Below are 20,780 nucleotides of genomic sequence, written 5' to 3'. Positions count from 1 at the left end.
GCAGACTCCAGCCTGATTGTGGCCTGTGCTTTTTGTGCAGTACCTACTGAATGAGGAAGAGGTGGAACAGAAGACGGAGCTGTGGCTGAAAGAGAATGCAGACTATCTGGAAGAGCAGAAAGGTGAGTGTTCCTGAGAAAGAACGGCGGGGGTGGGGGTGCAAATGGAAGGGCAGATGGAGAGGAGCATTTGCATCTCCATCCACTGCCCATAATTTTGCCTCAAATCCTAGTGCAGTTTCAAATGCTTCATGAAAAGAAATCAAAACCTGCAGGGGCTGAGTCTGAAATCAAGGTTTGGAACTACTCAGCAAGTTAGGCAGCATCTGTGGAGAGGCAAACAGTTATTGAGTATTGTCTTATTATTGTCACATGTACCAAGATGCAGTGAAAAGTTTTGTCTTGTATATTGTTCGTACGGATTAGATCATTGCACAGTGCACTGAGGTTGAACAAGTTAAAACAATAACAATAGAAAATGAAGTGTAAAAGCTACCAGAAAAGTGCGGTGCAGACAAATGATGAAGTGCAAGATCATAATGAGGTAGATTGTGAGGCCAAGATTCCATCTTATTGTACAGGAGGTCCGTTCAAGGGTCTGATAACAGCGGGCTGGAATCTGTCCTTGAGCCTGGTGGTACGTGCTTTCAGGGTTTTGTATCTTCTTCCTGATGGGAGGGGGGAGATGAGAGAATGTCTGGGGCAAGTGAGGTCTTTGATAGTTAACATTTTCAGGTCCAGCTTCCTTTCTGATATATATACTGAAATTTCCATGTGTTTAGTTATCACTCATAAAATTGACAAGACCCTGGAGGAGGCCCTCGTTCTAACTGCTTTCCCTTGCATTGTAAGTTAAACTACTTATGCTATTCATTCTGTAAAACCATCAGACCTCTTGTGGACTGATTTGTTTTTGTCAATGGGATATCCACCCAGTTGCAGAATGGAATGTCTATTAAAGGTTGAGTTTGAAGGCAGAATACAGGGTTAATGGTACTGTGGAGGAACAGAGAGATCTTGGGGTTCACATCCATAGATCCCTCACAGTTGCCGCACAAGGTATAGTTAAGAAGGCCATGTGGTGTGTTGGCATTCATTAGCTAGGCTGAGTTCAAGAGCCGTGAGGTAATGTTGCAGCTCTATAAAACTCCAGTTAGAGGTCAGTTCTTATATGAGGGATCTGGAAACTTTAGAGAGGGCGCAGAGATTTACCAAGATGCTGCCTGTATTAGAGAACGTGTCTTATGAGGATGGGTTGAGCGAGATAGAACTTTTCTCTTTGGAACAAAGGGAGATGAGCAGTGACTTGATACAGCTGTACGATATGATAAGAGGCATAGACAGAGACTTCTTACCCCACAGGGGAATGGCTAATAAGAGGGGATTAATTTTAAAGTGTTTGGAGAAAAGTATGGGGGGTGTCAGAGGTAGACTTTTTATACAGAGAGTGTCAGGGATGGTGGTAAAGGCAGATATATTAGGGGCATTTAAGAGATTCTTAGATAAGAACCTGAATGGAGGAAAATGGAGGGCTACGTGGTAGAGAAGGGTTAGATTGATCTTAGAATAAATTAAAAAGGTCAGCGCAACATTGTCGGCCATAGAACCTGTATTGCGCTGTAGTGTTCTACATTCTAAAAGGTTCTAAGACCATTATTTCAAAGATAAAAAAGTGGCAATCTCCACACTTTTAGCCAAGTTTGAAACAAGTACTGTGCCTTACAGTATCAGGAGTTGAGTCATTCACTGTAATACTGTCTTCCCTGGCTGGTCCTGTTGAGTTTCTGGTCAATGGTAACATCCAGGACACTGATTCTGGGCTTTCAGTGATGGTAATACTGTTCAATGCCAATTACAGTCTCACAAACGTATGATCACACACAGATGAGAGCAAGAGCCTGCAGTTCAAACTTCTGCATTGTTATCACTTGACCTTGTTCTACCTCAATGAACTGGTATAATAATCTGAGCTGTATGAATAGTATGCAAGACAGGCTTTTCACTGAAACCAATTCCAAATCCAATTCGACACTGGCTTGCAGTCTACTCGACCTGAACAAGTATCACAATCAAAGTAAAAGTACATTTATTATCAAGGTACCTATGTTATTATATCCTTCATTGAGATTCATTTCTTGCAGGCATTTACAGGAAAATAAAGAAATAAAGTAGAATTGATGAATAACTATACATGGACAAAAATGGGAAAGCAACCAATGTGCAAAAGAAGACAGATTGTGCAAATGAAAAAATACTGAGTTGTAAAGAGTCCTTGAAAGTGAGCTTGTAGGTTGTGGAATCAGTTCAGAGTAGTGATGAATATCCATTGGGCAGGAGGTACAGGGGCAATAGGTAATATCAAGATAAGATAGTATCGGGTGTTAGTGCATTCCACCTTGGCCCCAGTAGTATTTGCCCTTCACAGACAGCCCAAATTCATTAAGTATTCAGATTTATTTATTTATCACATGTGCATCAAAACATACAGTGAAAAGCATCATTTGCATTAACAACCAACATTATGTGCTGGGGGCAGCCTGCAAAATATGGTCACAGAGTTGGGATTTTCTGCTCTCTGATCTCTGCTATTACACTGTTCACATGGTGCCTCATACGCCAGGATGCTGTTCATCTAATTAGCTCAGAAACTGGTGGATAAACTTCCTTACTGGTTCGCAACACCTCTCTCTGTAACTGGATCTTGGACTTCTTAAGAGAAAGACCACAGCCACTCTGTGTTGGCAGTAAAATCTCTAGCTCCATCACGCTGAGTACCGGCACTTCCGAGGGCCGCGTCCTGAGCCAGCTGCTTATGCATGACTGCACTGCTAGATCCAGTTTGAACTGTATTATTACGTTTGCCGACATAACCTCTCTGTACTATGAGGCGGTGTACAAAGAGGTGATAGAGTGGCTGGTAGAATGGTGCGAGCACAACAGCATGGGTTTCAATGTGGACATGACCAAAGAGATGCAGGTGTCCCTCGCTTTGTGAACGTTCACTTTATGAAACCTCTTGATCTGCTGTGTATTTTCAGCTATTAATCTTTTCTTTCATTTCAGATTTCTAGCATCTGCAGTAGTTTGCTTTTGTAGCCATATAACCAAGTTATCTCTTTGTTATCTTCCTGACCAGATAAAGATTAACCGGACTTTCTCCAACCATTGTGGAACAGAATCAAACAGGAGAAATAACTAGATTGAGAGACGTTCATCCTGTATCCCATCCTAGGCTATTTTCTCCAATATTCTTGCCAACGTGACTGTGTTGGCTACTTGCAGTGTTAGGGGTTTATAAGCCACAGTGCCCGCCTTTATGATGAAATGCTCTGCTCAAAGCATTAACTGTCCATTTCTTTCCATAGATGCTGCCTGATCAGCTGAGTTTCTTGAGCAGTTTATTTTGTTTTGCTGCTTATTATTAAAAAGCTTCAACCCTAGCAGTTGGCAATTCTATGAGAATAGTGTTTTACAAAGGAATGATATTGTGGCGCTCCGGGGGCTTGGTTGACAGTTCGCCCCAGCATTCCTGGTGACCAGCATTACTTATCGTTCCTGTTTTGAAATGCGTTCGCTGTGTGCGTGTTGAGTAGAATTATGGTGAGATGTTCAAGTTCATCTATTTTTGTTCGGGCTACATGGTTATTCATTTGTGTGTTTGTGTGCCATCCTGACTGTAACCGGGATGCTTAATAACCACCTCCCCTGTCTGTATGTGACTGAGTTAGTTCTCTCCGAGCTGTTGCACTCTGTCTGTTATTGTGCTTGTCACAAAATAAAAACAGCAGTTGAGATAAATTATCTTTTCTCATCTGTCATCATGGCCCAAATGCTCACCACATTGATGCCAGGAACGGGATCAGAAATTGACAGCAAAATAAAATATTCTGGGAATGAAGGGGTTAACATATGAGGAGTATTTGGCAGCTTTGGGTCTGTACTCACTGGAACTTAGAGGAATTCCTTTGAAACTGACTGAATGTTGAAAGGACTAGATAGGATGGATGTGGTGAGGGTCTTTCCTATGGTGGGGGTATCCAGAACTAGAGAGCCCAGCCTCAGAATTGAGGGGTGACCTGTTAGTACAGAGGTAAGGAGGAATTTTTTAAGCCAGAGAGTAGTGAATCAGTGGAATGCCCTGTCACAGCTTGTGGTGGAGGTCAAGTCCGTGGGTATATTTAAGGCGGAAGTTGATTGTTTCCTGATTGGTCAGGACATCAAAGGATATGATGAGAAGGCAGGTGTATGGGGTTGAGTGGGATCCGGGATCAACCATGATGGAATGGCGGAGTAGACTCGATGGGCTGAATGGCCTAATTCTGCTCCTATGCCTTATGGTCTTATGGTCTCGTTGTTATGAAAGACCTACATTAGCTACCTGTTTTCAGGTAACAGTGTTTTCACTGTTACGAAAAAAGGCAGCGCGCGCCCCGCGCAGCCAAGCTCCTGCCCCGGAACTGCATTCTAGCTGGCATTGCTTAAACACGTGCCTGTGAGCATCTGTGCTTTATGTCAATTTATTTTGAGCATCTGTTTGCAAGATGAGTTCTAAGGTATTGGAAAAGCCTGAAAGAGCTCATAAGGGTGTTACACTTAGCGTAAAACTAGACATAATTAAGCGTTTCGATTGTGGTGAACGAAGTAAGAACAAAGTGAGTTTGGCTTGTGGAAGCTGACGAAGATGATGTTGAAGAGGTTTTGGCATCCCATGACCAAGAACTGATAGATGAAGAGCTGATGCAATGGAAGAGGAAAGGATAACAATCGAAACTGAATGCAGTAGCGAACGGACCGAAAGTGAAGTTGTCCAGGAACTGAACGTGAAGCAACTGCGTGAGATGATAGAAAAATGCGTGAGGCTAAGTAGTCAAGCATACTGTCGTTTTTCAAGCCTTCCACATCAGCCACAGCAGACGACGAGCCTCGACCTTCGACATCGAGGCAGGCAGACATAGAAGAAGATGACCTGCCTGCCCTGATGGAAACAGACGACGATGAGATGACACCCCAGTGTCCCACCACCCCAACCCCCGGGCCACGGACCGATACCGATCCACGGAGAATGCAGCGGTAGCCGGGACGCACCCAGCACATCTTTAAGAAAAAAGCCGAAATAAACAAGCTAATTAATTAGGTGCCGCCCGGCACGTAAATGTCAGCCCAGATCAGAGGCACATTGTTCCTATTTTATATAGGCTGTGTATTTTTATGCGTTATTTGGTATGATTTGGCAGCTTCATAGCTTAAAGGTTACTGGAGAGAGTGTTTCTGCTGAGAGCGCTTGCGTGAGATTTTTGCTACGGAGAACAGTGCGGCAATGATTGTGGAAAAGTATTTCTACTTTATATAGGCTGTGTATTTATCATATCATTCCTGCTTTTACTATATGTTACTGTTATTTTAGGTCTTATGTGTTATTTGGCATGATTTGGTAGGTTATTTTTTGGGTCTGCAAATGCTCACAAATTTTTCCCATATAAATAAATGGTAAACACAAAATAATATGCAGATGCTGTTGTCAAAGGAACAGATAAATGATAATTGCTTCTTTGCTTTATGACATTCTGGCTTACGAACTGTTTCATAGGAACGCTCTACCTTTGGATGGCGGGGGAAACCTGTGATTGTAGACTTTAGGAAGATGCAGGTTAACCACTCCTCACTGCACATAAATGGGTCCTCCGTGGAGAGAATAAGGAGCAGCAAGACCTGGGAGTGCACATAATGGATGATCTCACCTCAACACTCCTTCTTTAGTCAAGAAAGCTCAGCAGCATGTCTCACACCCTCCCCCCTCCCCACCATTCTAAATTTTTACAGGAGCATAGTTGAAAGTCGGTCTGTAGGCTGCATCACTGTCTGGTACGGGAATTGCAAAGCATCTGACCACAAATTCCTACAAAGGATTGTGAAGGCTGCTGAGAGGATCATCCATCCATCAGAGATATTTATCATGAGTGCTGCATATGCAGGGCCCTTAGCATTGTCAATGATCCCTCACAAGCGTCCCACAATATCTTTGACCCCCCCCCTTCCCCCACCATCAGCAGGAGGTACAATAGTATTAGGACAAGGACCGTTAGGATGGGTAACAGTTTCCTCCCCCAGGCTGTGAGACTACTGAACTCCCTGCCACTACCCAGATCTCATCACTCATGAACTCAAGTGGCCTTCTACTGTTTACTTTTTAACATGTGTTGTAAATGCACCTTATTATTTGTTAATTTATTTGTGGTAATATTGTTTTATGCATTACATATGTGAGTGTACTGTGTGTGCACATTGGCCCAGACGAAGGTTATTTCTTCTGGCAGTATACATGTGTACAGATGAATGACAATAAACTTGAACGTGAGCTGGAACCTTTGCTATTACCGCATTGCTTTTACTTTCCTTGCAGCTAAGGAAGAGCGAATAGCCAAAGAGAAGGAACTTGGGATTTATAAAGAGCAGAAGGTAATATTTACTGGAGTCCCCAGCTGTAGCCTTTCGCAGTCGCTAACATACAGTTCTTTCTTGATTCTTTCCCTCCCTCTGTCCTTTATCTTGTTGCAACTACTGCTACTTTCTACTGTTTTTGCTGTTGCTACAAAGCAACATATTTCCTGCCGTATAAGGCAGTGATTATAAAACCTGACTCTGATGTGTCACTTGTCACTAACAATGCTTGTGGTGTGATTATTGTAATACTCCCAAGAGAAAAGGCCAAGCCTTTCTAATAAACACAAGAGATTCTGACAATGCTGGCAATCCAGAGCAACACACACAACATGCTGGAGGAACTCAGCAGGTCAGTCAGCGAGACCTTATTCTACGGAGAGGAATAAGCAGGTAGTGTTTCAGCCGAGCCCTTTCACAGTTCAAAGTACATTTATTATCAAAGTATGTTTGCAGTATACAACTCAGAGATTTGCCTTCCCCGCAGAGAGTCACTAAACAAAGAAGAACCATGATACCCCAACCTGTTCAAAGAAAAGAAACACATCAAACCCACCCCCCACACGCAAAAACAAAAGCAAATCGCACAAATAGCAAATAAAAATGAGCAAAAACACCAGACATAAAATTCAAAATCAGAAGGCATTTTTCAGTTCAGCTCAGTATTCATTTTCTGCAGGGTGCCCCAATTCAAAATTGCCCAAACTAGCAACTAAAAAAGGAGCAACCAGAAACCAGAAGCACATCATAAATGTGAATTAGAGTCCACAATCCACAAATCGCTCCGGAACCATCCTCAACAGCATTGAGGGAAAGAGAGATCATTCGAACGCAAGGACCTTCCTTTGGGAGCAGCGAGCGAAAAGGAGGAACCCTCCTCCGGCAGCAACGAGCGAGATGCTGGTAGACAACGCTGAACACTCGCTCACCTCCCCACCCACCTCGATGAATTCATTCTTACTGGCTGCTTTAATCAGCGAGTGATAGAGTCAGTCATGGACTCACAGCCCTTCTCCAGGCCTCCTGACCTCCATGCTGCACACTTTGCTCATTGCCTTGTGGTACCCTCTCGGAGACAGCAGAGCACCTGGTCGCCCAATCAACCCAAAGACACATCACCAGAATGTCGATAACAGGCTCCAACGGTAGCAGACCACTTCTAAAAGAAAAAGATGACATAAAAAGAATGAAAGAAATTTCTTCGTGAGCCATCTTGAGAATATTGCTCTTGGTGGTGCTGTTGCTGGTACTACCTTCGTCAGTCTTTGTCCATCGTTCCTCTCCATAGATGCTGCCTGGTCTGCGGAATTCTGCCAGCATTTTGTGTGTCTTGCTCAAACCTTCCTAATGTTCGTGCCTGGCCCTCACTGTGCCTCTGTCCGTGTGCGCGCGCATGCACGCATATGTCTGTGTGATCGTGTGTGTGTATGCATGTTTGTGTAAGTACGTGTATGTGCAGACACAAGATGCACACGAGCACATGTTGTTACTGTCCAGTGATCACTGGTAGGAAAGAAATAACTTCCCTGAATTTCCATTCTTTCTTCTTAGCTCTCATTGCCCTCCCTTGCCAGCCTCCACCCTGCTGTAATTAAGAAAAGTGGCATTTCCTACTTCTATCCCAAACTGGAACTTCACCACATCCTCTGACGTTCTCGTCCCCGACACAGTCTATCTTCCTCAATCCTATTAAAGTGCCAATGGTGAAACCCCAATCTTCATGTCACCCCAGTTATTCTTCCCACCCTTGGAGCTTCTCTTATTTTTCCAGCTGAACTAGAAATTAAATACCAGTGGGAAAATATGTGAATCTATCCAAGATTTTGAACGCCATGGCCTTTCTTTCTGAATGAGAAGCCCTTCTCATTCAGCAAAACTGTTCAGCACCAGCAACCCAGGTTCAGTTTACTTCATTGTCAGTGAGGAGTTTGTGCGTTCTCCCTGTGACTGTGAGGGTTTCCTCCCACATTCGAAAGGTGTACAGGGTTTGTAGTTTAATTGGTCATATGGGTGTAATTGGGCAGTGTGGACCCATTGGGTTAGAAGAGATTATTATCGTGTTGTATCTATAAATAAACAGATAAATAACTGGGTAGGGAATTTACTGTAAACTATTCTCCATCTCCTTCAAAGCCCAGAAAATCCTCAAAGAAACGTGAGCCAATCCAAGCCAGTACGGCAGGCGAAGCCATAGAAAAGATGCTGGAACAGAAGAAGATCTCCAGCAAGATAAACTACGACGTGCTGAGGGATCTGAACAGCAAGGGCAGCAGCTCGCCGGTTCAAGAGGAGAGCGACAGCAGTAACCGTGCTGGCAGCGCCAGCGGTGGCAAGAGGGGAGCCACCCAGCGACGAACGGCTGCCAGCTCCCGGAAACTGGCTGCACCCGTCAGCAACCTGGGCAAGAGGTAGGGCTGCCTGCTATCACTGGGAGATGTTAATGTGCTTTTGTGTGTTTCTGTATGAACTTACAGGTGCTCATGTGTGTTTACAGTTTAGGTCACCGTTTTATAGGAAATACATTGTCAAGATGGAGCGGGTGCAAGAGAGATGCCTGAACTAGAGGGCCTGAGTTATAGGCAAAGGTTGGCCAGACTGGATCTTTATTCTATAAAGATGTAAAGATTGGCTTCATTTGTTAAATGTAGATTGAAACATACAGTGAAATGCGTTGAAGTGCACACAAAACGCTGGAGGGACTCAGCAGGCCAGGCAGCATCTCTGGTAAAGAGTAAACGGTCGACATTTACTGTCAAAGATTGTGCTTGGGGCACCCTGCAATTATCGCCATGCTTCTGGCACCAATATAGCATGCGCACAACTATCTAATCCTAAACCATACCTTTCTGGAATATAGGAGTAAACCAGAGCACCCGGAGGAAACCCATGCAGTCATGAGGACAGCATACCAAATCCTTACAGGCAGTGGCGGGAATTGAACCCTGGTCAGTGATTGCTGGCGCCGTAAAGTGCTGCACTATTCGCTGTACTACAATGTTGCCCTTGCTTGGAGCACAGGAGAATGAGGGGTGACCTTGTAGAAGTTTATAAAATCAATTTTAACTTTACACATATTAATTGGGAATCCCATACCATGGGATAGAGTTTGTCAAATGTGTTCAGAAAAGCTTCCTTTGTCAGTACGTAGAACTCCCAATGAGAGAGCTTGCAATGCAGGATCTGCTATTGGGGAACGATACAGGGCAGGTGACAGAAGTTTGTGCAGGGAAACACTTTACATATGATGATCATAATGCCATTAGTTTCAAAGTAAATATGGAAAAAGATAAGTCTGTTCTGTGGGTTGAGATTCTAAATTGGAGAAAGGCCAGAATGGTAATCCATATGTGGAGCCAAAACAGATGGAGGAGATTTAAACGAATACTTTGCATCTGTATTTACTCAGGAGGTGGTTACAGAATCTATAGAAGTGATGCAAAGTGACATCAACTTTATGGACCCTGTACAGATTGCAGAGGAGGAAGCGTTTGCGACCCTGAGGCTAATCAGGGGTGGATAAATGGCCAGGGCCTGACTAGGTGTTTCCCTCGGACACTATGGGAAATAAGTGCAGAAATTGCCAGGGCTCTAGCAGAGATATTTAAATCATTCTTAAGTGACAGGAGTGGTACCAGAGGATTGAAGGATAGCCAATGTGTTCTGTTCTCCCGTTTAAAGAAGGCTCTAAACATAACCAGGTAATTATAGGCCGGTGAGTCTGACATCATTTGTGGGAAAGTTATTGGACGGTGTTCTAGGGTACCAGACTTGGACTAATTAAGGATAGTCAACATGGCTTTGTGTGTGGTAGGTCATGTCTTACCAATCTTATAGAGTTTTTTTTGAGGAAGTTACCAGGAAACTGGATGAAGGCAAGGCAGTGGATGTTGTCTACATGGACTTCAGCAGGGTCCTGCTTGGGAGGCTGGTCAAGAAGGTTCAGTTACTGGGCATTCAGGATGAGGTTGTAAATTGGATTAGACATTGGCTTTGTGAGAGAAGCCAGAGAGTGGTAGTAGAGGTGGAGCTCTGTGACTAGTGGAGTGCCACAGGGATTGGTGCTGGTCCTTTGCTGTTTGTCATCTATGTCAATGATCTGGATGATAATATGGTTAACTGGATCAGCAAATTTGCAGATGACACCAACATTGGAGGTGTAGTGGACAGCAGGGAAGATTACCATGGCTTGCAGAGAGATCTACGTCGGCTGAGAAAATGGCAGATGGAATTTAATGCAGGCAAGTGAAAGGTTTTGCACTTCGGTAGGACCGACCAGGGTAGGTCTTACACAGTAAATGGTGGGGCTCTGAGGGGTGCAGTACAACAAAATGATTTGGGAAAACAGGTGCATATCTTGTTGAAAGTGGCGTCACTGATAGATAGGGTCATAAAGAAAGCTTTTGGCACACTGGCCATAAATGGCCAAAACAGGATTTGGGATGTTTTTGTTGCAGTTGACATTGGTGAGGTCTCATTTGGAGTATTGGGTGCAGTTTTTGTCACCTACCTACAGGAAAGATGTAAATAAGGTTGAAAGACTATAGAGAAAATTTACAAGGATGTTGCTGGGCCTGGAGGACCTGAGTTATAAGGAAAAATTGAATAAATTAAGTCTGCATTCTTTAGAACATAGAAGATTGAGGTATATACAGTTATGAGGGGTATAGGTAGGGTAAATGCAACCAGGCTTTTTCCACTGAGGTCGGATGGGACTACAACCAGAGGTCATGGGTGAAGGGTGAAAAGTGACAAGTTTAAGGGGAACATGAGGGGAAACTTCTTCACTTAGAGAGTTGTGAGAGTGTGGAACGAAGTGCCAGCACGTGGTGAATGCAAGCCTGATTTCAATATTTAAGAGAAGTTTGGAGAGGTACATTCATAGATAGTGGGGAATGGAGGTCCACGATCCTGGTGCAGTTCGATGAGAATAGGCAGGCTAAATGGCTTTGGCATGGACTAGATGGGCTGAAGGGCTTGATTCTGTGCTGTACTTCTCGATGACTGTACGAAGGATATGGATAAGGTGGATGGTCATCGTCTTTTCCCCAGGGTTGAGGAATCCTAAACCAGTGGGCTCAGAAAGAGTGGTGAGATTTAAAAGAAACCGGAAAGGTAATTTCTTTTGATAGGGTACCTGGAATGAGCTACCAGAATAAGTGGACTTGGTGGGTTCATTTGCAACGTTTAAAAGACATTTTGATAGGTGCGTGGAGGGGAGCGGCGTGGAGAATTATGGGCCGAATGTGGGCAACTGGATGTAGCAGATATGATACTGTGGTCAACATGGAGCAGTTTGCGTGCTTTGTCACTCTATACTTCATCAGTGGATAAATACTGTATCTCGGTGTATCTCAGATGAGGAAAGTTTCTCTGGTTTGTGCAGCTGTCGATATTGACCTTAGGAATAGTGGGTGTTTCAGTACAACAAGGTTGGGGTGGAGTGAAGGAACTCCTTCACTCACTTTCTGTTACACATTCCAAGATGAAAGATTTGCTTTATTTGTCATGTGTACATTGAAATATTGAAACATACAGTGAAATGCACCTCTTGTTTCAAATCAAAATATTGAGTTGTGCTGTGCAAATGTTGCCATGCTTCAGGTGCCAACATAGCATGTACAAAACTTAATAACGTTGACCCGTACGTCTTGGAAGGTGGGAGGAAACCAGAGCACTAAGAGGAAACTCATGCAGTCACAGAGAATGTACAAATTCCTTACATACTGCAGTGGGAACTGAAAACTCTGATATTACTGCTGGCACTGTAAAGCGTTATGCTATCCGCTACGCCCCCCCTACAGCTGTAATTGACCAACTCCCTGTGTTGGGAGGCTGTGTGACAGAGTGGAGCCTCAACTGCAATGGACTGTGAGCCTGCTGCCTGCTTGAGGAAGGGCAGCTGACCGACACTGCTGTCGTACCTCGGGAGGGAAGCTCTTACGAGCCGGAGCAGCATTCTGGTCAGTTGCATCACCATCTATCTAGTGTAGAGGCGCCTGTGCGCAAGATCCGAAAAAGCTGCAGAGGGTTGTAGACTCGGCTATCTCCATCACGGGCACGAGTGACAGCATCTTCAAAAGCCGATAACTCAAAAAGGTTGTGTCCATTATTAAGGACTGCCACCACCCAGGACATGTCCTCTCCTCATTACTACCTTCTGGAAGGAGGTACAGAAGCCTGAAGGCACACAATCAACATTTTATCCGATCTCTGAACCGTCCATGAACCCATGAACGCTACCTCTATTTTACTCTCTTTTTGCACTACTTATTTATTTATCCATTCATTCTTTCTTATTATAATTTAGAGTTTTTTAAAAATATATTGCGGAGAACTCCTGCCACAAACCAGCAAATTTCATGACATCAGTCAGTGACAATAAACCCATTTCTCATTCTGTGCTTTGTGCCATTTTGAGATAGCATGGAAATGGGAACAAACATTGATGCATTAAATTCACACAACTGCGAGGGCAGGAGACAGGGAGACGACATGCTGCTGAGTCTGAATAAATTGACCTAAAGCTGAGACAGCAAAAGCCCTTCCAGTGGACCAGAGCCCCGTACCTGATCTGTCTTTAGGACAATGCTCAATCGGGTGCGCACACTGCAAGATTAAATTCAGGCTGAAATGCAGTAAGAACAGTAACAGGGGACAAGCTGCATTATCTCATGACCTTGATTTTAAACTTATAAACCTTCTGGTCTAATCGTTCAGCGTCCTCTCCTGTCATAGACTCATGCTGATCAACCAAACTAATCCTATATCAGTCCATCTGTGCAAATTCTACATCAGTCCCCTTTTACTCTCCCTGCATTCCCTTTAGGGACATGCCCTCTTCTCACTTACTACCTTCAGGAAGGAGGTACAGGAGCCTGAAGACCCACCCTCAGTGATTCAGGAATAACTTCTTTCTCCCCGCCATCAGATTTCTGAATGGTTCATGAACCCATGAACAAATCCTCAGTGTCCGTCTTTTGCACTCACTATTTACTTGTTTTTTGATACAGTATTTTTTTTGTCTTGCGCTGTACTGCTGGCACAAAATAACAAATTTTATTGCCTATGTCAGTAATAATAAGCCTGACTCTGATTCTGGACTCCCCCCAGATTCAAACACTCCCAGATACATACAGGCAATTTACAGTGGCAATTTAACCTACTGACCTGCAAGTCTTTGGCATGTGGGAGGAAACCGGAATACCCAAAGGAATCCTAAGCTGTTACAGGAGAATGTGCCAACTCCTCCACACAGAGAGCACTCAGGGTCAGGATTGAGCGTGGGCCTCTGGAGCTATGAGGCAGTTGCTCGCTTTGCCTCTATTTAGACCCCCAGCTCTCGCCGATGAGTGTTCACCTCCAGTTCTGGTCCCCTAAGCACCCTCGATTTATTTCCCTTATACCTTCGCTGACTGTGCCTTCAGCTGCTAAAACCCTGCAATTCCTTCAGCAGCAATCCCCTCCTTTCGTATTTGCCTCCTGTACTTGAAGCTTAGACTTGGCCAAGCTTTTACTTATCTGTTCTCATATTTATTCATGTGGCTCGGTATGCTTATGTAACAGTTATGCTTCTGTGAAGCATTTTCAAGTATTTTATAATGTTAGGAATCAGGACAGTTTCTTCCCCTTCGCCGTCAGCTTTCTGATATGTCCATGAACAGAACTTCAATGTTTCTTTTCTGTGCAACATTTATTTCTTTCTTAATTTATAATAATGTAATGTCTTTGCACAGTATGTACACAAATACAAGAGATTGTGCAGATGCTGGAAATCTTGAGCAACACACACAAAATGCTGAAGGAACTCGGCAGATCAGGCAGCATGGAGTAAACAGTCGACGTTTTGGGCCGAGGTCCTTCATCAGGTCTGGAAAGGAAGGGGGAAGAATCAGGTGGGGGGGGGCAGTACAAGCTGGCAGATGATAGCTGAGATCAGGTGAGAGGAAGATGGGTTTGTGGGGAAGGAGGATGAAGTAAGTAGCAGGGAAGGGATAGGTCGAAGGGCTGAAGAAGGAATCTGATAGTAGAGTAGTGTGGACCATAGAAGAAAGAGGAACAGGGGAACCAGTTATATTTATTACTATAAATTATTAATATTTATTATAATAAACTACAAAATAACAAATTTCACATTATATGGTGGTTATCCGTTGTGTCTGATAACACAGTGTGCGGGAGAATTTTTAAAGTGGGAAAGCTGTTGCACTGGGGCAGTTCCACTCTCACGATCTCAGAAGTCCAAGTCCAGTGGTACGAACAAGCATCACAACTGGTGTCTTGTTTAGTTACCGTGGATGACCATGACTTGTCATGCCCTTCCTGGCTATTGGATCTCACTGTAGATCTCATCCATCCAGTCCACTGGAGCTGACTTCACGTGCTAGGGCAGCCATATCCCTCTTTCACCGGGGTGTAGTGGGGGAGTCCAGGACCAGAGGGCACTGCCTCAGATAAAAGGACGTCCCTTTATAATTGAGATGAGGAGGATTTGCTTTAGCCAGAGGGTAGTGAATCTGTGGAACTCATTGCCACAGATGGCTGTGGAGGCCAAGTCATTGGCTATATTTAAACCAGAGGTTGACAGGTTCTTGATTAGTAAAGGCATCAAAGGTTATGGGGAGAAGGTAGGAGAATGGATTTGAGAGGCAAAATAAATCAGCTGTGATCAAAGGAGAGAGCAGATTCTTTGGGCTGAATGGCATAATTCTGCTCCTCTGCCTTATTTTCTTATAGTCTTTTTATGTTGTTTGTTATACTCTCACACCCAGGCCATTAGCAGCAACTTAGTGAACCTGGCCCAGGTTCAATGTATAATTGCCTTTCTGAGGTAACAGCACATCATTGCAGATCAGTTTGAGATGGATGCAACTGCTTAATCCGTTCATCCATGATGCTGGGAACGACCTTGCCTTCATTCGGTGCAGCCCTGTGAGGCCCAGAAATAGCTTAGTAATAATCTCGATGAAAAAAAACCATCGGGAGAAGTCACAGCGGAGATGTGTAGTCAGCTAATCTCTATCTGAGTCTAATTAGGTCAGCGAGTCCTTGCCTGTCAGTACTAAAATAAGAGTGTTGAAGACTGCGACCCATGTCTGGTGGCTGTGAATATAAAGGTTACTACAGGACCTCTACCACTTTAGGACACGCAGTCCTAAATGTCTTTCAGTTCAGGACTGCGGCCCTCCCTTGGTTGTTTACCCTAATCACAGTTAAATGACTCACGACAGAACGCCAGCCATTAGCTTTGGCTTTCATAAATATTTAATGTATCCTGCTGCTCTGTGTGTTTGTGTGTTATTTTGGCATCGCACAGTTCTGTGCTTCTTTCTGTGTAAGTCCATAAGACATATGAGCAGAATTCGGCCATTCAGACCATCAAGTCTGCTCTGCCATTCCATCATGGATGACTTATTAACCCTCTCAACCCCACTCTCCTGCTCTCACCCGGTAATCTTCCAAACTTCAAAGTAAATTTATTATAAAAGTAAATATATGTCACCATATACTACCTTGAGTTTCATTTTCTTTCATGTGTGTCCAGTAGAACAAATAAATATGATAGAATCCATGAAGCACTACACACCCACAAAGAGGGACAAACAACCAATGTGCGAAGGAAGACAAATTGTGGAAATACAAAAAAATAATAAAATCGTTAACACGAGATTCTGCAGACGCTGGAAATCCAGAGCAGCAAACACAAAGTGCTGGAGGAACTCAGCAGGTCAGGCAACATCTATAGAAATGAATAAGCAGTCGATGTTTTGGTCCGATGCCCTTCTTCAGAACTGAGAAGGAAGTGGGAAGGTGCTAGAATAAAACGGTGGGAGGAGGGGAAGGAGGCTAACTGTAAAGTAATAGGGCAAGCCAGGTCCAGTGCTGGAGAAGAAGGACTCTGATAGGAGAGGAAAGTGGACTATAGGAGAAAGGGAAGGAGGAGGGGACCGCTCCTCCCTAAAATCGCTAATTTGTTTAGGTGGTTCAGAAGTATGTTTCTTAAAGGGAAATTATAGGCTGCAGTTTGCAACAATAGTAGCTCAAAAGAAGCACAGTATATCTAGAAATTTTGTGAGCTGCCCACAAACTGTCACCGTTTATCTCCTGCTGTCTCCCCCTAACCTTTGACACTTTTACTAAAGAACCAATCAACCTTTGCTTTACATATACCCAATGACTTGGTCTCCAGAACCACCTTTAGCATTGAATTCCACAGATTCACCAACCTCTGGCTAAAGAAGTTCTTCCTCCGAAAGGGGCATTATTGTATTCTGACTGCAACAGGGCTTCACACTCATCTGTGTCTGTTTTCCATTTTCCTGCCCCAGGGAATAATGATGAGGTGTGGAACGCACTGTCCAGACAGGCTGATTGAGACTAAAATCCTCGGACTATTTTAAAATAGCCAAAATCTTTTTTGTTCCTACATCTTAAGTGGACAGAGATTTAAAGATAAAGGATCAGTATTTGTCATACGTACATCGCAACATATGGTGAAACGCGCCATTTGCGTCAACGGCCAGCACAGCCCAAGGATTGTGCTGAGGGAAGCCCGCAAATGTCACCACGCTTCTGGCGCCAACATAACATGCCCACAACTCACTAACCCTAGCTTGTATGTCTTTGGAATGTGGGAGGAAACTCACGCGGTCACGGGGAGAACGTACAAACTCCTGTCCGGCAGTGGCGGAATTTAACCTGCTTCGGGTAGCTGGCACTGTAATAGCACTATGCTATCGTGCTACTCTAAATTAACAGCCTTTATAGGGTTGGGCCTAAAGTCACCTTCACCATCATTTTGGAGAATTTCAACCAGGTCAGCCTGAGAGAAAATCACTAAATAATTACCATCAACAAATCACTTATAGTACCAGACCACTGTTACACCACCATCAAGAATGCCTACTGAGCTGTTCCACGCCTTCACTTCAGGAAGTCTGATCACCTGGCTGTACTGCTGCTCCCTGAGTATTGGCAGAGACTGAAGACTGCAGCACCAGTAGTGAGGACCAAGAAAGAATGGACAAAGGAAGCACAGCAGCACTTACAGGACTGCTTTGAATTGGTGGACTGGACTGTATTCAGGGACTTATCTAAGAATCTGGATGAATATGCTGCAATTGTTACCGACTTCATTAAAACCTGCGTGGATGAGTGTGTGCTTATGAAAACTTGCTGTACATTCTCAAACCAAAAGCTGTGGATGAGGGCTAGATCCGTGACATTTAAATCTGGTGACCCAGGTCTGTACAAGAACGCCAGGTATGACTTGCACAGGGCTATTTCAAGAGCGAAGAGACAATTCTGAGTGAGGTTGGAGGTGACATCAGATGCATGTCAACTCTGGCAGGGTCTGCAAGACATTACCTCCTATTAAACGAAATCCAATAGCATGAATGGCAGTGATGCTTCACTACCAGATGAGCTCAACACCTTCCATGCCCACTTTGAAAGGAAGAATATAACTACAGCTGTGAAGATCCATGCTGCACCCAGTGACCCTGTGATCTCTGTCTCGGAGGCTGATGTTAAGCTGTCTCTAAGGAGGGTGAACTCTCACAAGGTGTCAGGTCTTGATGGAGTACCTGGTGAGGCTCTGAAAACTTTTGCTAAACAACTGACAGGTGTATTCAAGGACATTTTCAACCTCTCACTGCTACGGTCAGAAGTTCCCACCTGCTTCAAAAAGGCGACAATTATGCCAGTGCCCAAGAAGAGTAGTGTGAGCTGCCTTATTGACTGTCATCCAGTAGCACTCACATCTGTGGTGATTAAATCCTCTGAAAGGTTGGTCATGGCTAGAATCAACTCCTGCCTCAGCCAGGACCTGAACCCACTGTAATTTACCTATCTTCACAATAGGTCTACTACGGCAGATGCAATTCAGTGGCTCTTCACACAGCCTTAGACTACCTGGACAATACAAACACCTATGTCAGGACTCGGCCTGAAACGTCGACTGCGCCTCTTCCTATAGATGCTGCTTGGCCTGCTGCGTTCACCAGCAACTTTGATGTGTGTTACCTATGTCAGGATGCTGTTCTTTGAGTATAGCTTGGCGTTCAACACCATCATTCCCACAATCCTGATTGATAAGTTACAGAACCTGGGCCTCTGTACCTCCCTTTGCAATTGGATCCTCGACTTCCTAACTGGAAGACCACATTCTGTGCAGATTGGTGATAATATCTCTTCCTTGCTGACGATCAGCACTGATGCACCTCAGGGGTGTGTGCTTAGCCCACTACTCTACTCTCTCTATACCCATGACTGTGTGTCTAGTATAGCTCAAATGCCATCTATAAATTTGCTAATAATACAACCTTTGTTGGCAGAATCTCGGATGAAGATGAGAGGGTTTTCAGGAGTGAGATATATCAGCTAGTTGAGTGGTGTTACAGCAACAACCTTGTACTCAGTGTCAGTAAGATGAAAGAACTGATTGTGGACTTCCGGAAGGGTAAGACAAGGGAACATGAACCAATCCTCATGGAGGGATCAGAAGTGGAAAGAGAGAGTAATTTCAAGTTCCTGGGTGTCAAGATCTCTGAGGATCTAACCTGACCCCAACATAATGATGCAGCTATAAAGAAGACAAGACAGCAGCTATATTTCATTAGGAGTTTGAAGAGATTTGGTTTGTCCACTAAAGCACTCAAAAACTTATTTATATGTACCATGGAGAACTTTCTGACAGGTTGCATCACTGTCTGGTATGGTGGGGTAGGGGGAGGGGGGGCTACTACACAGGACTGAAAGAAGCTACAGAAAGTCATAAGATTAGTCAGATCCAACTTAGGTACTAGCCTCCATTGTACCCAAAACATCTTCAAGGAGCAGTGCCTCAGAAAGGCAACATCCATTATTAAGAACCCCATCACCCAGGGCATGCCCTCATCTCATTGCTACCATCAGGAAGGAGGTGCAAAAGCCTGAAGGCACCCACTCAATGATTCAGGGACAGTTTCTTCCCCTCTGTCATCTGATTTCAAAATGGGCCTTGAACCCATGAACATTACCTTACTTTTTAAAAAATGTTATTTTTGTTTTTTTTGCACCATTTAAATCTATTCAATATTTACTATAATTGATTTACATATTTATTTATTTTTCTTTCTAAATTATTATGTATTACTTTGAACTGCTGCTGCTAAGTTAACAAATTTCATGATACATGCCTGTGATAATACACTTGAATCAGATTAAAGGTTGGGACTCTATATTGCAACATTAAAAAGCACCATTTAAACCACACTGAGCATTTCCATTTCCACACTATAGAAAGGGTGTGCTTGCACTGCGATTTTAAGATATTTTATTGTTCTATTTGATATATAAATGCCATTCTGAATGTCATATGATAGGTTCTCCATAAATATTGTGTTTGATGAGTTCTGGAGCAAGTACATCTCTTGGATTTTAAGATGTAAATGGCTTTTACCAACCTAACTTGCTGCTGGGATTGTAAATTTGTTTAATATTATTATCACATCTACTGATCTTTCTTCTACATGCCATCCATAATGCAGAATAAAAGATAACGGTGACAGAGACACTGCAGTGCAGGAGATCAACATGGTGCAAGGTCAGAACCAGGTAGATTGTGAGTCCATTTTATACTATGGAAACATTATAACAGCAGGTGCCTGTTAGTACATGCTTTCCTGTGCTCTGTCCAACTTCATCTGAAGCTACTCGGATCCTGTTGGGATTCAGTTCCAGGGCTGATGAGTGCCCTCAGAACCTTGCTCTGGTTGTCACTGTGGACAGTGACTATTTTGTACAGCATTACCACCCCCTCAGTACCTTGTGTTCTCTGATATATTAGGAGCCTCTTTCTGAAGGGATGCTCAGTGGGATGAGTGATTAGTAGTAAAGTGTGGGATCATGTCTGTCATTCCCAAACCTGTGCTAATGTTATTCCTGGCTTGTCCGTGAAATACACCTGGACGCTGATTCAGAGCAAGAATGCCAGCTGATTTCAAAGATTCGAAAGGTTCAGTGGTTCAAAGGTTCATTTATTTTCAAAGCATGAATCCATATCCGACTCTGAAATTCATCTTCTCCAGATAGTCATGAAACAAAGAAAGAATATGAAAGTCGTACAGGGAGAAACATCAACCCTCCCCCCGCACAAGAAAGAATGGCATCCCGATCATTAATCCCTAAAACTCCCTCTCCACTGCACAAAATGAAACAGGAACATTGACCCCCAATTAACATCCCCTCCCCACACAAATAGACCAACAGAACATCAATCCCTAAACACTCTTCCCTTGATTAACAAAATGGAAAAATAATGGGCAATAAAAAACACAGAATATAAAAACCCATAAGTCTGAAGAT

General features: G+C 43.7%; 1 protein-coding gene across 2 annotated transcripts in view; it reads left to right on the top strand.

Moving 5' to 3' along the window:
• brf1b (BRF1 RNA polymerase III transcription initiation factor subunit b) overlaps window positions 1–20,780 on the top strand; it is a 459,400-nt gene that overhangs the window by 362,295 nt on the left and 76,325 nt on the right. For both annotated transcript variants that reach the window (XM_063045501.1, XM_063045512.1), the window contains 3 exons: window positions 41–122; window positions 6,400–6,455; window positions 8,571–8,845. In XM_063045501.1, the coding sequence (XP_062901571.1) occupies window positions 41–122; window positions 6,400–6,455; window positions 8,571–8,845 (413 nt within the window). The remainder of the gene's footprint in view (window positions 1–40; window positions 123–6,399; window positions 6,456–8,570; window positions 8,846–20,780) is intronic.

Source organism: Mobula hypostoma, chromosome 1 (assembly GCF_963921235.1).
Source record: "Mobula hypostoma chromosome 1, sMobHyp1.1, whole genome shotgun sequence".
NCBI classification, from domain to species: Eukaryota; Metazoa; Chordata; class Chondrichthyes; order Myliobatiformes; family Myliobatidae; genus Mobula; species Mobula hypostoma.
Note: the sequence above shows the minus strand (reverse complement) of the source record. Positions and strands in the feature narration are given on the sequence as shown.